The 17,613-nt window shown below is 38.6% G+C and overlaps 1 protein-coding gene across 1 annotated transcript in view; it reads right to left on the bottom strand.

Annotated features, from left to right (window-relative positions):
- IMPG1 (interphotoreceptor matrix proteoglycan 1) overlaps positions 1-17,613 on the bottom strand; it is a 70,831-nt gene that overhangs the window by 34,137 nt on the left and 19,081 nt on the right. Inside the window, exons 5-12 of the mRNA XM_009646080.1 lie at positions 15,941-16,008; positions 14,814-14,905; positions 11,396-11,542; positions 8,474-8,532; positions 6,674-6,694; positions 4,201-4,454; positions 2,652-2,728; positions 1,650-2,187 (exon numbers count right to left, since the gene is read on the bottom strand). Coding sequence (XP_009644375.1) covers positions 1,650-2,187; positions 2,652-2,728; positions 4,201-4,454; positions 6,674-6,694; positions 8,474-8,532; positions 11,396-11,542; positions 14,814-14,905; positions 15,941-16,008 — 1,256 coding nt within the window. The remainder of the gene's footprint in view (positions 1-1,649; positions 2,188-2,651; positions 2,729-4,200; positions 4,455-6,673; positions 6,695-8,473; positions 8,533-11,395; positions 11,543-14,813; positions 14,906-15,940; positions 16,009-17,613) is intronic.

Raw genomic sequence — 17,613 nt, 5'->3', positions numbered from 1 at the left:
GGCAGCTTTTACATAATTTTTTCTGTAAAACACCGATCTTGTTATTTGCTGGATCCAGAAAGAGCAATAGTATAGACAGTACACTACGTGGGCATTCCTCCCTCTCAGATATCTGCTGTGTGGGCCCACTGTGAAGGGTGTTATCACCACGCAGTGGGTATTTCTGATCAGGTATGCAAACATTGCCTGTTTGCCTTACAAGATGTAGCTGGCTCTTTCTGACATGCTGGGTCAGGAGGAACATCTTGAAACAGGGAGGAGGGTTCATTATGCTCACTCCAAGAGACGTCTGGAGTGCAGGACATGAAAGACCAAGGACTGAGAAAAGAGGGTGGTGGAGGAACACTAGACCCTCCTATGGGAGCAGGGGACTTCCCTGAAGCAGAAGTCAAATTTACAAGCTTGAGGATGACATTCCTGGGGGTGCAGAAGCACTGAGTGTGATTGTGCAAGGCAATGTAAGAATTTTGCCACTGAATTTGTTTTTTGTTTTATGTGGAGAGGGTCAGTCAAAAATCCGAGACAAAGCACATTTGAATATTCATCAAAGAACTAATTCCTCCCACGTGTGTGTAGCAACCTCTTGCATCTCACACAGCTAGCACAGGCTTCTTACAACTTTAAGTAAAATTAAATTTTACTGACCTAATGCTGAGTTGGTGAGGCCAGGTCAGGGAGCTGGAGAGGGAGCAGAAAAGAGCTGGGACAGATGGAAAGCAATGGCAGGAACCGTGCTCTTGCTGCTTTGCCAGTGGAGGCTGCTGCCCCATAAAATCCAGTTGCTCCCACATCACAGTTCTCCACAGTGTCTAGCATGGATTTCCAAGCTGCTGATGGTGGTGATGGAGGCAGAAGCCTTATTGACATTTTGGTATTCTAGGGGAAAACCTAGATTTGCCTGTGCCCTAAAGGTGATCCTACTATCTTTGTCAGAACTTTTTTCAGCTGCAGGGGAAATACTTTTCTGATAACTGTAGGAAACATGTCTATTGTATTTTTCATTTTAAAAGCTAAATTATATAGACTTTTCTCCACCCAGGCATATATTTTTTTTTTGATTTTTATGTGCTTTTTTTCTCATGTATCTAGGTGCCTCTAAAAACTGCATGGATAAAACTGAATAAACAAACACTGAAAACAGAAATATTTAAAAGTTTTTCACATTCATCAGACCTGTTGATATGTAAACTTTTTTGACCCATGGTACTCTTTTTTTTTGCATGTATTATTTCATGATACCCTTGCCATCATCCAGTCTGTCTGCAGAACCTGAAGTAATTTGCCTTCCATGTTTTAAATACTAGAATTTTTTGTGTTACCCTGGGATTTCCTTTTTTTTTTCCCCTTGGCATTTCTTTTTGCTCTGCCTTTTTGAATTTTTACCATAATACCCTGTAGAATGCATGCGTTATCCTTAGGCATTTGTTGTTGGCTTGGGTTTCTTTTCTTCACTTTGACAATCTTGAAGTCAGGTACATTAGGATTTTCCTGAAGTGTGCATCAAAAATGTAAATTTTTCACCTTTGATGGTCCAGAAAAATTTCTATCACAACTAAAACAAATGCTTACTGTACTTATACATGACTGTATATGTAATAACAACTGGATCTCTCCTACTCTCTCTTATGGAAAAATCTTTTGTGTCTTACCTTGTTCAGACAAACTATCTTGGTCAGCTTCCTTGAAAGGTGGCTCTGTTGTATCAGTCAGTTCTTTCTTCTCCTCAGCTTCACTATTCTCATCTCCAGCTTGCAGGAGATTAGGTGGCGTAAAGCTACCTGTGGCATAAACAGCCAATGTGGTAGCCTGCTCCATTGGAGACTCGTAGCTATCGGTGATTAAGTCATTGCTAGCAGAATCATCTGCTGGTGGAGGCAAATAGGAATCCTCTGGTTTTGGAGGACTGCTAGTGCTACCCAGAGCATTAAAAGGCACTGTGGAACTTTGGTGGTCAGTAGCGATATCTTCTGTGTATGGAGGAGATTTGTCCTGAAATGGTTCTCTGGAGGGTTTGGTAGGGAACACAGGTTCAGATGAAACAAAATTATTAAAGTCTTCAGGGGCACTGATCTCTCCACTTAGCACAGGGATTCCAGTTGTAAATTCATTGACCAAGATGTCTCCTGTTTGGTCCACTGTTGCTGGGCTGGGGTAACCTAGAGGGAGTTCCACACTCATGGAGTCCTCCTGAAAAAGTTTTTAAAAAACAGCTTTCATTATTATGTTTAACTTTCATTGCTAAAAAGGCCAATAATCTTTAGCCACGGGAGCTTGCAAACAGCTAACTCAGCGTGAAGTCATGGGATGTATAAAATGTTTGCTATGCGCATGTGATCCTAATTACATTGTCTATCATTTTAAAAACAGTCAAAGGAAGATGGCTTTCACTATCCCTGTCAATTGCTCTCCTTCTGTCATTGAGATGTACTACTGAACTGGAAAAGGTAATCAAGCAGTAATATTCACCTGTAAATGCTCTAAACAGTATCTCTCTTGCAGTGTAGAACCACAACATTCATCCTTTTATAAAAGGCAGATATGTAAGCTGGCATAAGAGCCTTTTTCTATATATTTATGTACATCTTAACACTGTTTAATTTCACCTCTCAACGAGAAATAAATAAATAAATATACAACCAGCATAAACTTACCAAATCAGGGCCTGCCAGAGGAATAGTGACCATAGGCTGAATATCATTATCAAAATCACTAGATGGTATAATGGATTCTGGGGAATAAAAAAATTAGAGAGAGAGAGCACAATATTTCAGCAGTGGCATACTGACAACTGATTAAAACATATAAACACAGGAAAAAACAGTATTAAAACTACTGTCCACCAAAAAATTACTTTTAAAAATCCATGTTAAAAAGTAAGAGGCATAAATTTCCATTTAAACTGGCAATTATGAGGAAAACAGTAATTTTATATGCAGTGTTCTTTGTACTCCATTTAATATAAATGGGATAGGTCTGCAGAGAGCTGAACCATGGATGAATGCTTAAAATCAGCTGAAGTATGAACCACTCAGTTAAATCCACATGGACTATGATGACTCATTATTTTGTGTTGTTCATTAAGCCTAAATTCTTTTCAGTTTTACCCAGAGTCCACACCATTGTTACTCTCGGTGTTTTGGCTTTAGTGCCCAGTTACTCCTTTCACTGCCTCAGAGCTCTTTAAACATCCTCGCATGCAAGCTGTTTTTCTAAAACTGGTTATTAAAAATAACTAGAGGGAAAAATTTGATTAAAAACGTTATTATTAAAGTGTTCTATATACATGATTTTTTTTGTTGGGGCTTTTAATCTACATTAAAATATAACATTTTATTCTTGCAGAAAGTTATTAGTTCATCTAAATATTTTTTGGCAAGAGAATGCTGCTATTTGTAAATGAAACACTACAGCTAAAATTTGGTATTTAAGTCTTTTAAGACTGTTTTGGTAAATATACATATGAAAAGTATTTTAAATTATTTTTTCCATTTTTAACCCACCTCCCCAAAACTAGGGCTATGCTAGCTTTGAAAAAATCATTGATGGACTAAAAGGGGATATTCTTTGGCTGGATTACTGAATAGGATGCAGCCCTTCAACCTTCTGCTGGAGGTCTTCATACATGGTTTATCATCTACACTCCCTCTGTGTTTCAGAGAGCAAAATGCACCTTTACGGAGCGATTCACACACTGATTTTAGCGTGGGAACAAGTGCTCTTTAAGGTGTCTGTCTCTGGCTTCACTGGGAGGTTAGACGGCTTGCTTACAATTGAGACTTGGCTTTCAGAAAGCTAAATTTATCTTAGAAGAAGCCCTCACTTTTTGCCTTATTAAAGAAAGAAGACTGTCCATACTGGGAAATTAAAATGATATAGTGAATATTCTTAAACTGTCTTTTTCTAAATTTTATTTTCTCCCCTTATTTGAATTAGTGTGCAAAACATCCAGCTTTTCTAAACAAACAACCAAGCAAAATAGATCCACAATATGATTGGAAGTTAGGCCGTATAATTATAAGGTACTTATTGCTATAAAATTTAACTTAGATCTGTGCTTCCTTTGGATGCTATGCAACACTTAGGAGAATGGGATATATCAAATGAAAATCCGTTAGAGAAGCAAAGGAGACGCTACTGAAATGGTACCAGCTTGAAAAGGCAAGGTTCAGACTTGTGCCTGGCACCAGCCTGCCTACTGACCATCAGTAAACCGAAGCGTTCCAAGGTCCATTGGCAGGGACTGGTCTTCGTGGAGTGCTATAGCAACCAGTTGCTGAAGGTCTGTTACTGTGAGTTTCGTTGCTGATATCTCCCTCTCTTCCTTTGGAGAAAGTGGAATTTTTTCACTTTCAACCTTATTAGATCCAATAGTTGAGATGTCATCTGCTGTGCTTTTGATTTCTGAGCCATCTCTCTCAAAGTTTACCACATATCGTGCTATTGTGCTGCTTGATCTGCAAGGGGAAGATGCGAAAATACCCAGTGGAGCAAAATCAGCTACTGTCTGAGGACTGATTTTACAAACAAACAAAAATATATGCAACCATAACATATTATCTTCTGTAAAGAAATGCAGGTATACTTTTTTCTAACGAGACTGTAATCTTCAAATTACTTTTGCTATACCTAAACCTTTTTTTTCTTCTGTACATAATTTTTTTTAAAAAAAATTCCAATATTGAAGAAAATTATAAAAACCTTCTAACATAATCCAGTTTAATTTGACTACTCAGAGATCTGTAGAACTGGTAATATAGTTTGAAGTCATTGATTATTGGTTCAGTCATAAATGCATGCTGCGGTTACTAGAAGCCATAATCATTAATTATACAGGAGCCTATGAGAAGGGATTATTCAGTTCATAAAACTACAGATAAGCAAAAATCCTACCACATCTGGGGTGGTTTTTTTACTCTTTTTCTGAAGAACAGCAAGAAAGTTAGCTAATGTGGCAAGCAAATCACTTTTCACAATGGGAGTTTATCCCTGGACAGGCTGGAGAGTTGGGCGGAGAGGAAAAGGATGAAATTCAACAAGGGCAAGTGCTGAGTGCTGCACCTGGGGAGATCAAACCCCATGCACCAGTACAGGCTGGGGGCTGACCTGCTGGAAAGCAGCTCTGCTGAGAGGGACCTGGGAGTCCTGGTGGGGGACAAGGTGGCCATGAGCCAGCAATGTGCCCTTGTTGCCAAGAAGGCCAATGGTATCCTGGGGTGCATTAAGAGGAGTGTGGCCAGCAGGTCAAGGGAGGTTATCCTCCCCCTCTACTCTGCCCTAGTGAGACCCTACCTGGAGTACTGTGTCCAGTTCTGGGTTCCCCAGTTCAAGAAAGATGAGGAACTCCTTGAGAGAGTCCAGAGGAGAGCAACTAGGATGATAAAGGGACTGGAGCATCTCCCCTACAAGGAAAGGCTGAGAGAGTTGGGCTTGTTCAGCCTGAAGAAGAGAAGACTGAGAGGGGACCTCATCAATACATACAAATATCTTAAGGATGGAAGTTACGAGGACAGAGCCAGACTCTTTGCAGTGGTGTCCAGCGACAGGACAAGGGGCAATGGGTACAAACTGAGACATAAGAGGTTTCAGTTGAATATGAGGAAGAACAACTTTACTCTGAGGGTGATGGAGCACTGGAACAGGCTGCCTAGGGGGGGTTGTGGAGTCTCCTTCTCTGGAGATATTCAAAGTCTGCCTGGATGAAGTCCTGTGCAACATGCTCTAGGTGAACCTGCTTTAGCAGGGGGGTTGGACTAGATGATCTCCTGAAGTCCCTTCCAACCCTTGCGATTCTGTGATTCTGTGATTTTTCCAAGCCCAAATGAAAGTGCATGGTTTCTCCCTAGATGTACTCATTTAACAGAAGTCTCAAATTTTCACAATTATTCATACACCACTTTTTATAAATGCTAAATTCACCTAATTAAAATGAAAAATAATGAGTACTTTGTAAAACATTTGTACTCCCCTATGTTGCTTTTTATAGTATCTGGGAAAATAACCGGAGAGAGAGGAATTTCACTTTATCTAGTATGTGCTATGTATTTACATTTGTATGACATTGCAAGACTTCAGGAAAAGCATTAGACAATTCTTCCTTTTGAACTATGAGTAAAAGAAATTCTGGGAGCTGCTAGACAAATTATTCTCCAGCAGCACTTTTAAGCAACAACAACAGACTCAGGAGCTGTTTGTATTACCAGTCAAAAACTCCCTGCATTTCATCAAGCTAGTAATTATTCTCTCTGCCATTCTATGTGGCCTGATAATGGAGATAACAAATCAAATTCTACATACTTATTGAAGATAATGTGTATATGGGAATACAGCTAGGAAACAACATATCAAAAATGAAAATTTAAATATGAAATTTCCCTATTTTTTTTCACTTTCAGTTTAGGACTGATGGAGATCTTTAGTCATCTGACTGTGAATTTTCTTAGGTCAAACAATTTTCTTTCCTTCAGAGAGATTCTGACAAAATTTGATTACATGAACCTTTCAGATTAAAGTAAAAGCTGTCCCTGATGTTTTATATCACAGATTTTTGTACTTAAGCAGAACACAAATCAATTCATTTTGTCACATCAAGATAAGCAACATTTATTGATGTATCTATCTCCATCTAATAGTCTATAAAATGATTAATCTTAATTATGAATTACAGAAAAATTACCCATCTTTCTCCTTCTTCTGTCTTCATTTCATCACAGAAGAAAGGGTGTGATAAAGGATTGCAAAAGAAAGAAAAACAAAGATTCATGTACACCAGTAAGTCAATCAGTTGTAGATCAAACCCACCTTTTGACAATTTATCTTATCTTCTATGTGTCATCTATAATTTTTATCTCAGTGTGAAAATGACAGCCTACTCTCCATCATTTCACGTTTCCCCCTCCATACAATGGGAATCTCCATGTTTTGAGTGGGAAAACAGGCATTTTACTTTACCTTGATAGTTTGGAATAGCTGCTTTCCTATTTCCCACTACAAATGGTACAGTTTGACCACTATCATTGTTAATCTATATCTTTATGGTGGCAATGAACACCTGTAACAGTAGTAGCAACTATTACTGTTACCACACATGGTGCCTACTCGGATCACAGGGGTAACGAGCCATTAATTACCTCTGGAAGATATGCCTATGTTGACCTTCTGTAATATAATGCCCTGTTACTTTCCCTGATGAATCCTCTAGCCTATCTCTAATGTTGTCCTCCCCTTGTGGGGAATGCTGCTAATACATGTAGCAATAAGGCTAAGAGAGAGGACAGCAACCCCTGTCTTTGCTGACCTGTATCTCTCAGTAGCTAACTAAATTGCTAGACGATGGGAAGCAATCCTGGTCTTTCACACTGCTGAATGTACATTCATATCAGCTCCTAAGACCAAGATACTAAAGAGAAATGAATCCCATATCTCCTGGAGTCACAACTGAAAGAGGTTAGTAATTGCAAGTTGTAACCATGAGTTGCTATTACAGGTTTTCTCTGCTCGTTCTGCAGTAGCCAGCTTTTTGTTTTCTCACTTTCATTATCAAAATGTAATCAACGAATTTTCACTATATTTTGTTCTTCTCTCTCCTTTTCCTCAGCAATTTTGCAGACAGAAAAGCTAGGGAGAAGTATGCTCTTGTCTAAAATTCTATTGTGATATGAATGTTCTTCAACATGTATTAAATATTACTAGAAGGCCTGAATGTTCCTGATGCTGTGCCATAAGCCCACATGAATGTATGGCCTTTTTCCTGCTCTTTATTCCCTTTCACTTTTATTTTATTTTTTACTACTAGTAATTTTTCCCCCTTGATCCTTTATATAATGTGCTCTTATCTGTAGAAGTATAATCATATAAAATACTCAGGTTTTGACACTCCCCTCCCCCCGTAGATTCTTTGTTGAAAAAATACACAGTAGCTTGTATTAACAGTAAACATACGCAGAAGCTAAAACTAAAAAAATGGCAGGACAGAACACAAATTTATTAAAAAATGAAACATTTTTAATTGTTTGAAACACCTGGGAAACTTCTATTGGAAAAGTTTCATATGTGTGAACATGTATCCTCCTGCAACCTTCTCTTTGCCAATGGGCCTGCACTGTGATCTATGAAGGGCACAGGTTCCATGCACAAAAAGTAACCACCTAAATAATCATACTCCTAACTCTCTTTACCTTGTCATTTAAGTCCTTAATACAATGTTGCTAGCAAGCAATTGCAAAGGATTTATTGATTACCTCACCCCTCAGGGAATCAAAGTTACTTCTACTTAGTAATTCAAATCCTCACAGTCTTACTTGGGATGTGTTTGCACTTCTTTCCATATTGCATCTGTGTTGTTCCCAGAAATCTATTTTCTGTTCATAGCAATGCACACCTCACTATTAATATAGGTCTCCTCGTGTTGGAGGGAAAGAAGGAAGAGGAGAACCCTAGTAGCCAATAGAAAAATGAATCCCATTTTCTTACTTACTTAAATCCTAATACATGGATTTCTTTGAATCCTGGAAGTTTCTCAAATATTTTTTGCATCTATAGAAAAACATAGAAAAAAAATAAATCCATGTAAGCAAGTTCTACTGCTAAAAAACAAGCACACGTTGACTACCTAGACAATATTTTTCATATTTCAGAAAGAACTTTAGGAAAGAGTCTCAACTGCCCTCTTTGTGTTATCATCACTACTCAACTTAAACACAATATTTGGTTTGTATATGCTGCCTGTATTACCTGTTAATAGGAAAAATGAAGTACAAAATACAGCTTTTTTTTTTAGTATTGTAATTATGTAAATCACTGATAATCTCGTTCATAATAGAGTAAGTCAAACAACATGAATCAAATGGTTTTTTAATTTTCAGCAGTTTTGGTTCATGAATAATTTTGTGATTCAAGTCATCTTAACTGTAAATTGTTAATTATTTAGAAATATTAACCAAATGAAGATGGATTTAGATTATTTGACAAATCATTTATAAACAGTTGTAGCTGCCTTGTACAAATAGAATAACTTCATATATTTTTAATTCTAATGCAAACAAATGTACAATTACATGGTCTTTTCCATTTGTAGCAACATTTATACAGCTAAGTCAAATGAAGTATTTTATGTACAACTACTATGTCTGAGGAAAGGGATTTATTTTATTTTTTTTTTAAACACACACTTCCACATTCCTTTCTGATTGACTTCCTGGTCATGTTAAGTATCAGGCAACACATTGTCTAAGCCTTTCACCTGTGAGCAATACCTGTGGAGTTGAGGGAATTTAGCACTTGAAAAGAAATGAAAAAGCCTTTTGAGGAATCAGGTCCTTTTAATTCATCATATCACTTTAAAAGTAAATGAACTAATTTTGACACCTTTCCTCTTCCTTAGCTATATGATTCTGTACAAATCCATTTAAAATTCATTCGTTCACGGACAGCCAGACCCACAGCTTTCTCTGCATCTCTAATGTAGGTTAAGTGAAGAAGAAGTAGTAGAAGATCAGTATGTTATCACAATACCAGGTATCAGCCACACTGTATCAGCCTCAATGTCATTTTCATTGCAGCAAGTGGAAGAGAAGCTGAAGTCTAGCACAGAAAATGGCCTAACAACTACAATCCTCTTGCCCACCTCCTGCAAGAGGACAGTAAGAAAGGAACTGAAGTAAATACTTCATTTTAAGCTTGGTCTGACTTAGTGAAAGTGGCACAGAAGTAGCAATTAGACCATGGGAAGATTTAAAATATTATTCATGTGACTAATGCTCACTGAAAGTAATGGAGATTAATGGCTAAATCACTAGGATGCAATTAATTTTCCTAAACTTAGGCAAGCACTATCATTTTAGATGCCTTATCGTTGTCTTCTGTTCAGTTGCTGGTTTTAAAGAATGAAGCTATCTCACATTTGAGAGGCCCTTGCAGATGTGTTGGATAATCTGAGGCACATAGACCAGCACTGGGTGTCCATGTTTAGGCAAATGAATCCCATTTTAGCCATATTCTGCCAGCTGACTGTTCAGCTTCTTCTTGGTTCTCTTTCTATCATAATGAAGTTGATTCTTTAACTATATGCACATATGTAGCTTCCTATTTCCTACTTTTGCCTCAATTCACTGACTAGAGTAAGCATCTGAATCTGCATTCTGTTTTTTGTGTGATTTTCAATGTCTGATGTAGTATACAGATGTACTTCTGAACATTTACACTGTAACATCTGCTGTAAATCTTCCCTCTCTCTGTGTCCTGGAATTAATTAGAAACTGAGCTTGGAACTCCCAGCCTTTGCAAGGTCTTCTCTGGAACGTGTACAGGAGCTCATGTAGCTGGATCAGGTTTTAATTCTGAATCCAATCTCCTCACTCTCACCCTTTAAGTGCACTTGTAAAACTGTCTTGTATCAAGATTGTCCTCTGCCTCCTCCATGACCTATCCTTGGAGGAAAGCATGTCAGGTGTTTTTCATAGTACTGGACTACAAATAACTTTCTATTCAACATAGCATGTCAAGAACAGCTTTGGTGTCTTTAAAGTGACAGATCATGACAGTGGAAAATAATCTAACAATCACAAAACTCCATTTCATACCCTCTCCCCCCCTTAATGAAATTAATGAAATAACTTAAAAGTCATATTGCTGAATTACATCATTATATGTGTAGTAAACAATGTCTGCAGGCAGTTCTGTTAGAGGATAATAGTGGAAATCTCCAGAGAAGCCACTTTTTATGAGCTCTGCCAGCACATCCTTCACCCTTTTTTTTTATGCGTATCTGAATCTGAACCAGGATATTGAAAAAGCTTGCACTAAGGAATGGTTGTGAAACTGATGAGAAGCTTTAGTTAATTTTAGTAAGAAAACCTTTTGGGAACCTCAAGTCATTAACTGCTATCTATTAAATTGATAGCTGAACATTCAGTTAATATTATTAATTATATGAAAACAACACAGATGTTCCAGTTCTTACAGAAACTGTAGTAATGCACAACAAAATGACTGAAAGTCCTTGGAAGAAGAGTTCAGACAACAGTAGCTAATTTCTTTTAGCATTTATATTACATTTCTCTTTAGATTTATTGCAGATATTAAATTATGACGAAGTACTGTCCATGAATTCCTGATTAACCCCAAATAATATTCCTAAAGTTACTCTGTTCATCAGTTACCTGAGGCTCTACTGCTGACAAAGATGTTGGCTTGTTGCTTGGTGGCTGAACAGATGGCCTAAATGAGGGGAAAACTGGCTATACATGAATGAAAACTGAAGGTCTTGAGACAACAGGAATTATCTATTTCAAATGAGAGCAGTAGATTTTAGTTCTGTTTCATGGCAGAGGCAGTTTCATATTATGAATTTCAGCCAAGGTACAAACCCAACATTTTGTCATTCACTCAGCCTCCTTACCTGTAGCTGAAATTTGGCAGCAAGCTGTCGGTACTGTGGGGAGTTGGGATCATTAAGTTCAGCTGTGTATTCCTGATCAGTGAGAGTGACACTGAATTCTACCATTTGCTCCACTGGCTGTTCTGGGACTGTATTTGTTCCCAGCTCCTGGAAAAGAAGAGGAGAGGAAAAAAAGGGGAGAAATAAAGCTAGGTGATTTTTTTTCCCCCACATTTCAATATTTAATATGTAGAAGGGTTCCCTTTTAAACTTGTCCCCAAAATAACTTTCTGAACGATATCCTACAAAGGGCAAAGGTTCCTAGCCACATCTGTTGGCTTAATTCTTCTGCCTTTGCAAACAAGTTTCTATTACTGTGACTTGAGAGTTGCCTTTGATATGCATAAATGAAGGTGATGAAGAGAATCAAGCCATTTCTTGCACAGAGGCTAAGTCTTCTTATTTCCATCACCATTAAAATCGTATAGCTTTACTTGCTGCTTTGGAGGAAAGTGTGTGACAGCAAGGAGAGTGTCAAGCAAATGCTCAAAGCTGGTTGGTGTTCTGCCCTCAGAATACCTGTGGTCAATCAGAGCAGACTGACAGACTCTCTGTTACTGTTTCATGTTCAGAGGTTGGCATTTGTTTTTTCCTGATAATAAAGTAGAATTAGCTCCACCTGTGTTACACCATTACTGTGCAGCTGACTTTACTGCTATTAAAAGGGACAATGGGCACAAACTGAAACATAAGAGGTTTCAGTGGCATATGTGGAAGAACTTCTTCACTTTGAGGGTGACAGAGCACTGGAACAGGCTGTCCAGGAGTGTTGTGGAGTCTCCTTCTCTGGAGATATTCAAAGTCTGCCTGGATGATGTCCTGTGCAAGATGCTCTAGGTGAACCTGCTTTAGCAGGAGGGTTGGACTAGATGATCTCCAGTGGTCCCTTCCAATCCTTGCTATTCTGTGATTCTGTGAAAAGTATTCTTACTTTGTTTATTGTTTCCTGACACTATTCTCAGTTTTGGCCTGCTCTTATAATTTTTTTCCTTTAATAATATTAAACTCCAAAAACTAATTAGTTCGTAGGCTATGATATGATGGCCACAAGGAGGAGAGCCATCATGGATGCATTCAGAAAAGATTTCCTAACTCATCTTAGATATAACAATACAGATTTCTAATTTTAAGATCAGGAGATACCTATTATTCCTTATTCACAAACAGAGCTGAGCTTCAAATTTCAAGTCTTGGAACACAAGTACCTGAAGAGGTGATTCAGAGAGGCCACCAAGGAAACTCCTGCCTTTTGCCAATCTCTCAGTGCTTCTTTACATATCTTGTTACTAATGTTAACATATACCATCCCTGAGTTCCACTGCCAATGTATTTTATAACATAAAAAAGCTGGTTTGTATTCCTCTGAATAAAATCTTTCAGGGTTTTATCCAGTTTACCTGTTAAAAATATGAAGGTCTTGGAACACAAAACAAGTTTTTCTTTTCTGCATGTACTACATATACATTGCATGTTTATACTTATTAACAATACTTACATATTTGGTATTCTTTAAACACCTTTTTAATATTTTTATTTGCCCAAGAACAATTCTACTCTCAGCCAGGCTTTTTATACCTTGGATAAACAGACACAAAAAGAGCAAGATGACTATCAAGAAGAAACTGGCCCAAAAGAGCAGCAAGCTCATCAGCCTGAATCCCAGGGAGAGGTGGGATTTCCACCTCTGCTGTCAGGTGGGTTGGCACAAGGCTGCTGGAGACATCTGTTCCATACATAACACATAGGTTTTGATAGCTTCCAAGAACAAGAAATATGTGCAGTTACGGTGTGCCAGAGGTTAAGAGAGAAAATAGGATGTTAATGTAATAAAGAATGAGTGAAACAGGAGAGAACACTTTCTGCACCCATTGATTCTGTGTAACTCGGCTCTGCTAGGTCAGTCCTTAGGATGCCTCAGTTTTAGAGGAATGTATGTTTTGTGTTGTGTATAAAAATATGTCTCATCAATTAGAGAAAGAGCATTCTGTGATGTTTTATCATATAAACAGAAGATTAAGGAATATACATCTTCTATATAGCTGCCCTATGACTTTTGAGGGGCCAGCCTTTAGGGAGCTGGTCACAAAGGACTGGGCTGAGAAAGAATGAGAACACCTATAACATGGAGGAACTGGTTAATACCAATCTCCCTGTACATCTCAAGCATCACAAATAAGTGATTTTAAAACAATTTTTTCCTCATATTCTATCTGCTCTTTCGCTCCAACAGCTATCACACAGGTAGGTAATACACAGTTGAGAATATTAAGATTATTTTGCTTTCTTAGATCCTGAGGATGTAATCATTTGGGGCAGTAAAAGCAGCATTTATCTGGGATCACTCTGGTGCAATTCTTGTGCCAGAGCTGAGAAGCTTGCAGAGGTGGGATGGAGAATGGTGGCAATCTGCCAGGGGTGTGTCGGGCGAGGCTTTGGCTGGCATTTCTGCCCTTGAATTCTTGGTGACAGCAGCACTGAGACCTTGAGTTCACCCAAGTGGGGAGTAGGGGACATGAGCCTCTTCCTACAGCCAGTACCCACAAACAACCAAAAAACCCCAGAGTGGCTTTCTGAGGAGCTGCTCTAGAAGGGCAAACTTTTTAGAAACGGAAAAAAATCTCAGAGCAAAGCAGAGGGGGAAATGCAAGGGGGCTGGCTTGCGCCTGGTGCTCCTCAGCAGCAGGGTCCAACCTGGGCCCTCGGGCCCTGGTGAGGCCTCGGTCTCTCCCCGGAGGGAGGTTCCAGGAGGTTCCCTGAAGCCACTCAGCTGCGCTGAGGCCAGGGACACCTCCCTGCCACCTCTAGGTGCAGCGGTCAGGACAGGGAAAATAACCAGCCCTCCTCTCACCCCCACCCCTGTCTCAGATGTAACCTGTGGCCTGTGGTGGCTGCTGTAAGCCTGCGGAGGAGGGGGTAGCCCCCGGCGCCATGCTGGATGGCTGCTCTGAGGAGACATCAGCAGAGTTCCCCTGTTTGACAGCTGGCTGTCTGGCAGGAAAAAGGCGGGAAGGTCCAGTCCTATCCCGTGTCTTGTGGGAAGCTCAGAAGGTATGCATTTTTACATTATTTAATGAAGAGCATGTTTACAAAATGGTGCAAAAGAGGCAAAGGGCCCCTCATTAAAAGAATGAAGACTCAGCCTAAAATCTGGTTGGCCATATTTTTATACTTTCTACCACACATGCAAGCAACATCATACACTATTCCAGTACACAACAGATGCTAAGAAAACCCTTCAGTCCTACTAGCAGTAACAGAGGGGAGCACTCACGGTTTATAAGCACTAAGTGTTTACAAGGCTTCCTCCTCTTTTCTGATAGCTGAGCTCAAAAAGAGGAGGTGAGTGAAAAAGTGGGGTAGGAAAACAGGCTGCCCTCACCTTCACAGGAGTCTTCGTGTCGTTAACAATTTCGTTGAGCAGCGTGCCGTTAGGTACTGGTGCATATGGAGAGAGGGATGTGCCAGGGGAGCCTGGGGGAGTTTAAAGGAAAATCAGGCAAGAACAGGTTTGCACATCAAAAATCTTCCCCTTTCTCTGTTGGTCAGGTGTCAGCTCACTGGAGAAGCTTTCCTTATGGAGGGTGTGTTTGAGCACAAGCCTGCGCCTGTGCAAGGTGGTCATGACTGCGGCATGGGTAAAGCTGCCACTTTTTATGCAATAGATGGCCTTTCTTTCCAGGTCAAAACATCAGTAGCATTGCATGTGTGTGACTGAAGGCAAAAATGACACTGACTATGCATCAATAAAATTGTGTGAATTAAATAATAATATTTGATCATTTCCTGTCATACTGCATTATATATCACCAAATGTCTGCGCTTGATTTTGCCAATTGAGATCTTTGTCTCTAAGATAGCCACCTTTCTTTAGGGCTCAATATAAAGTAACAAGAGGATTTGTCAGAGTTTTCCAGCTAGAGGCAAAATTACCGTGCTGAAAATTGCTATCAGTAAGATTCTGTCACATGTGGCCCTCATAAAAATACACGTGCAGGATGTTTCCTCCTCAAACTAGAATTTTCATATTTACAGATTTTTATCACTGCATAGATTTCTAACATTATTTTAAAGAACTGTGGTACACTATGGTGTTGGTAGGTCTAGTTGGAATAATCTACTCAAATTAATGTTTGACATCACTATAACGTTTTGGCTAAAGTAATTATTTTCACTCGCTTGCTTATTTTGGATAACAAAATGCAGCAGCTGACACTCTAAATGTTATTTCATAACTGAATCAAAATTAACTCTAATGCGTACAGGTTAAACTAGGAAAACATATGCATTTAAAGACTGTGAAACAAACCTGGAATGCTACATTTGAGTAGCAGACATGCTTTAAAAAATAAAAAAAAATGTTTTGTATAGATTATTTTGCTGAAGCATTTTCATCGTACTTCACTGAACTTGTAATTCAGCGAATTACAGCTTTCTAAGATCTATTAATCACTGGTTTTAGCAATTCTTTTTAATGGGCAGACACACAGCAAACAAATTTGATTTTACCTGTAGAAATGGAAGGAATGTCTTCCAGCTTTTTGCCACCTGTTTTCTCTGTAGATATTTCATCTTTCCTATCAATCAAATAGAAATGAGTAATTTAATGATCAGCATGGCTAAGGTGTAAAAAAATGTAGATATTACCCCTATATTAAGTGTACTTTAAATAAGAGAAGTTATTTCTAATGGAATATTTGATAGCTGGTTAAACAAGCAATGGAACAGTAGATCATGTTTTATATTCAGCAGTTTATGTATTTCCTCTCCTTTAATATGGTATTTGCTCTTACAATGAACAAAAATACTGATTTGATATATTTCTCCCCCAAGGACTATCAATCCTGTCAGGAGCTGGCTCATGAGGTTTCATGACTGACTTTCTCCAAGCAGTCAGAGGGACGGGGTCAGAGATTAAATCAGTGCACAGGGTCTGCTTTTTTTCCCCTTTGAAGTCTACGAATGATTGACCACCAACTAAAATGGAAGCAAGACTTCCTGTATATTATCTAAACCAACTATTGTCTCCTTTGCTATATCTCATCCTATCAAGGTAGTTGAGGGAGTACTTTGTTTGGGCTTCTACTAATTTTAGAGCCAATGGACATTTCATGGATCCAAGGGCATTTCATACGGTTTGATGTCAGGATAGGATGTGTGGACTCGTATTTCAATTGTCACCCTGCATTATAATATTGTAAGCATGCTTTCAACTAATGATAGTTTCAAATCAGATTCCTGGATCAAGAATATTATGAACTGTAGGAATGTTCATGTTTGGATCTGGATGTAATATTCATGGGTTAATGCCTACCATGGTCCCCATGGCAGACAGCTGAAAACTCAAGTAAGAATATAGTGGGTGTGATGTATAGATTATCTGTCTTGCATCCCAGGATTTGTTTTTGTGTTGTAGATATTATTTTCTGTTGTAAGTTTTACAGTCATGTGCTGATGAATAAATTTTGTAACTGTGACAGCTTGCCTGAAAAGCAGAAGTGGTATGTATATATAAGTACATTTTATAAGAGATGTATTAAAGATTCCTGCAGTTAAGGCTATAGGATAATTTCTGCTGCAAAACCAAATTTTTATTAATTTGTAGCTTTTGGAAACATTTAGATTCTTAGATAAGAATCTTCTAAGTGACATTCTGAGATTTTTCTTTCCTGAAATTGGGGTGTGAAGAATTTCAGTTGTTTCGGGTTCTAAGTAGAGTGTGGAAAAAAACACAGCATAAAATAAAATAAAAAAAAAAATCATGGAAATAAATGAGGGTAGAATGCCTCAAAATTTCTATAGAAGTATCTATTTTTAAGGCAGTGCGTACAGGTGGAATGTTTGTGAAAACTGATGTGAGTGAAAGAGCTAAGGACACTGCAAATGCATAGTGTAGTGTTAACTGACACAATGTGAAGCTTGTAGCATAGACAGACAAGATGGCTTCCAAATTGTGTCTAGGGAAATCTGTACTGTTCACAAAGAGCCTAAGAACTCAGATCAGTCACTTCACTTATTGCCTTGCTGCTGCTCTTTGCACTAGACTGAGTGAAAAGACCTCCCTTTGGACTTCCAGGGGAGTTTAATTAGGCCTTACATTATTAAAAATACTGAGAAAGAAGAACACTCAAAGCTCACATGTCGTAATGAATAAAGATATCTAAGACCTCTGTGATTATGAG

The sequence above is a fragment of the Egretta garzetta genome, unplaced genomic scaffold, assembly GCF_000687185.1.
Source record: "Egretta garzetta isolate BGI_Z169 unplaced genomic scaffold, ASM68718v1 scaffold9, whole genome shotgun sequence".
Lineage (NCBI taxonomy): Eukaryota > Metazoa > Chordata > Aves > Pelecaniformes > Ardeidae > Egretta > Egretta garzetta.
The sequence above is the reverse complement of the archived record's forward strand: the minus strand, read 5'-3'. Positions and strand labels throughout refer to the sequence as shown.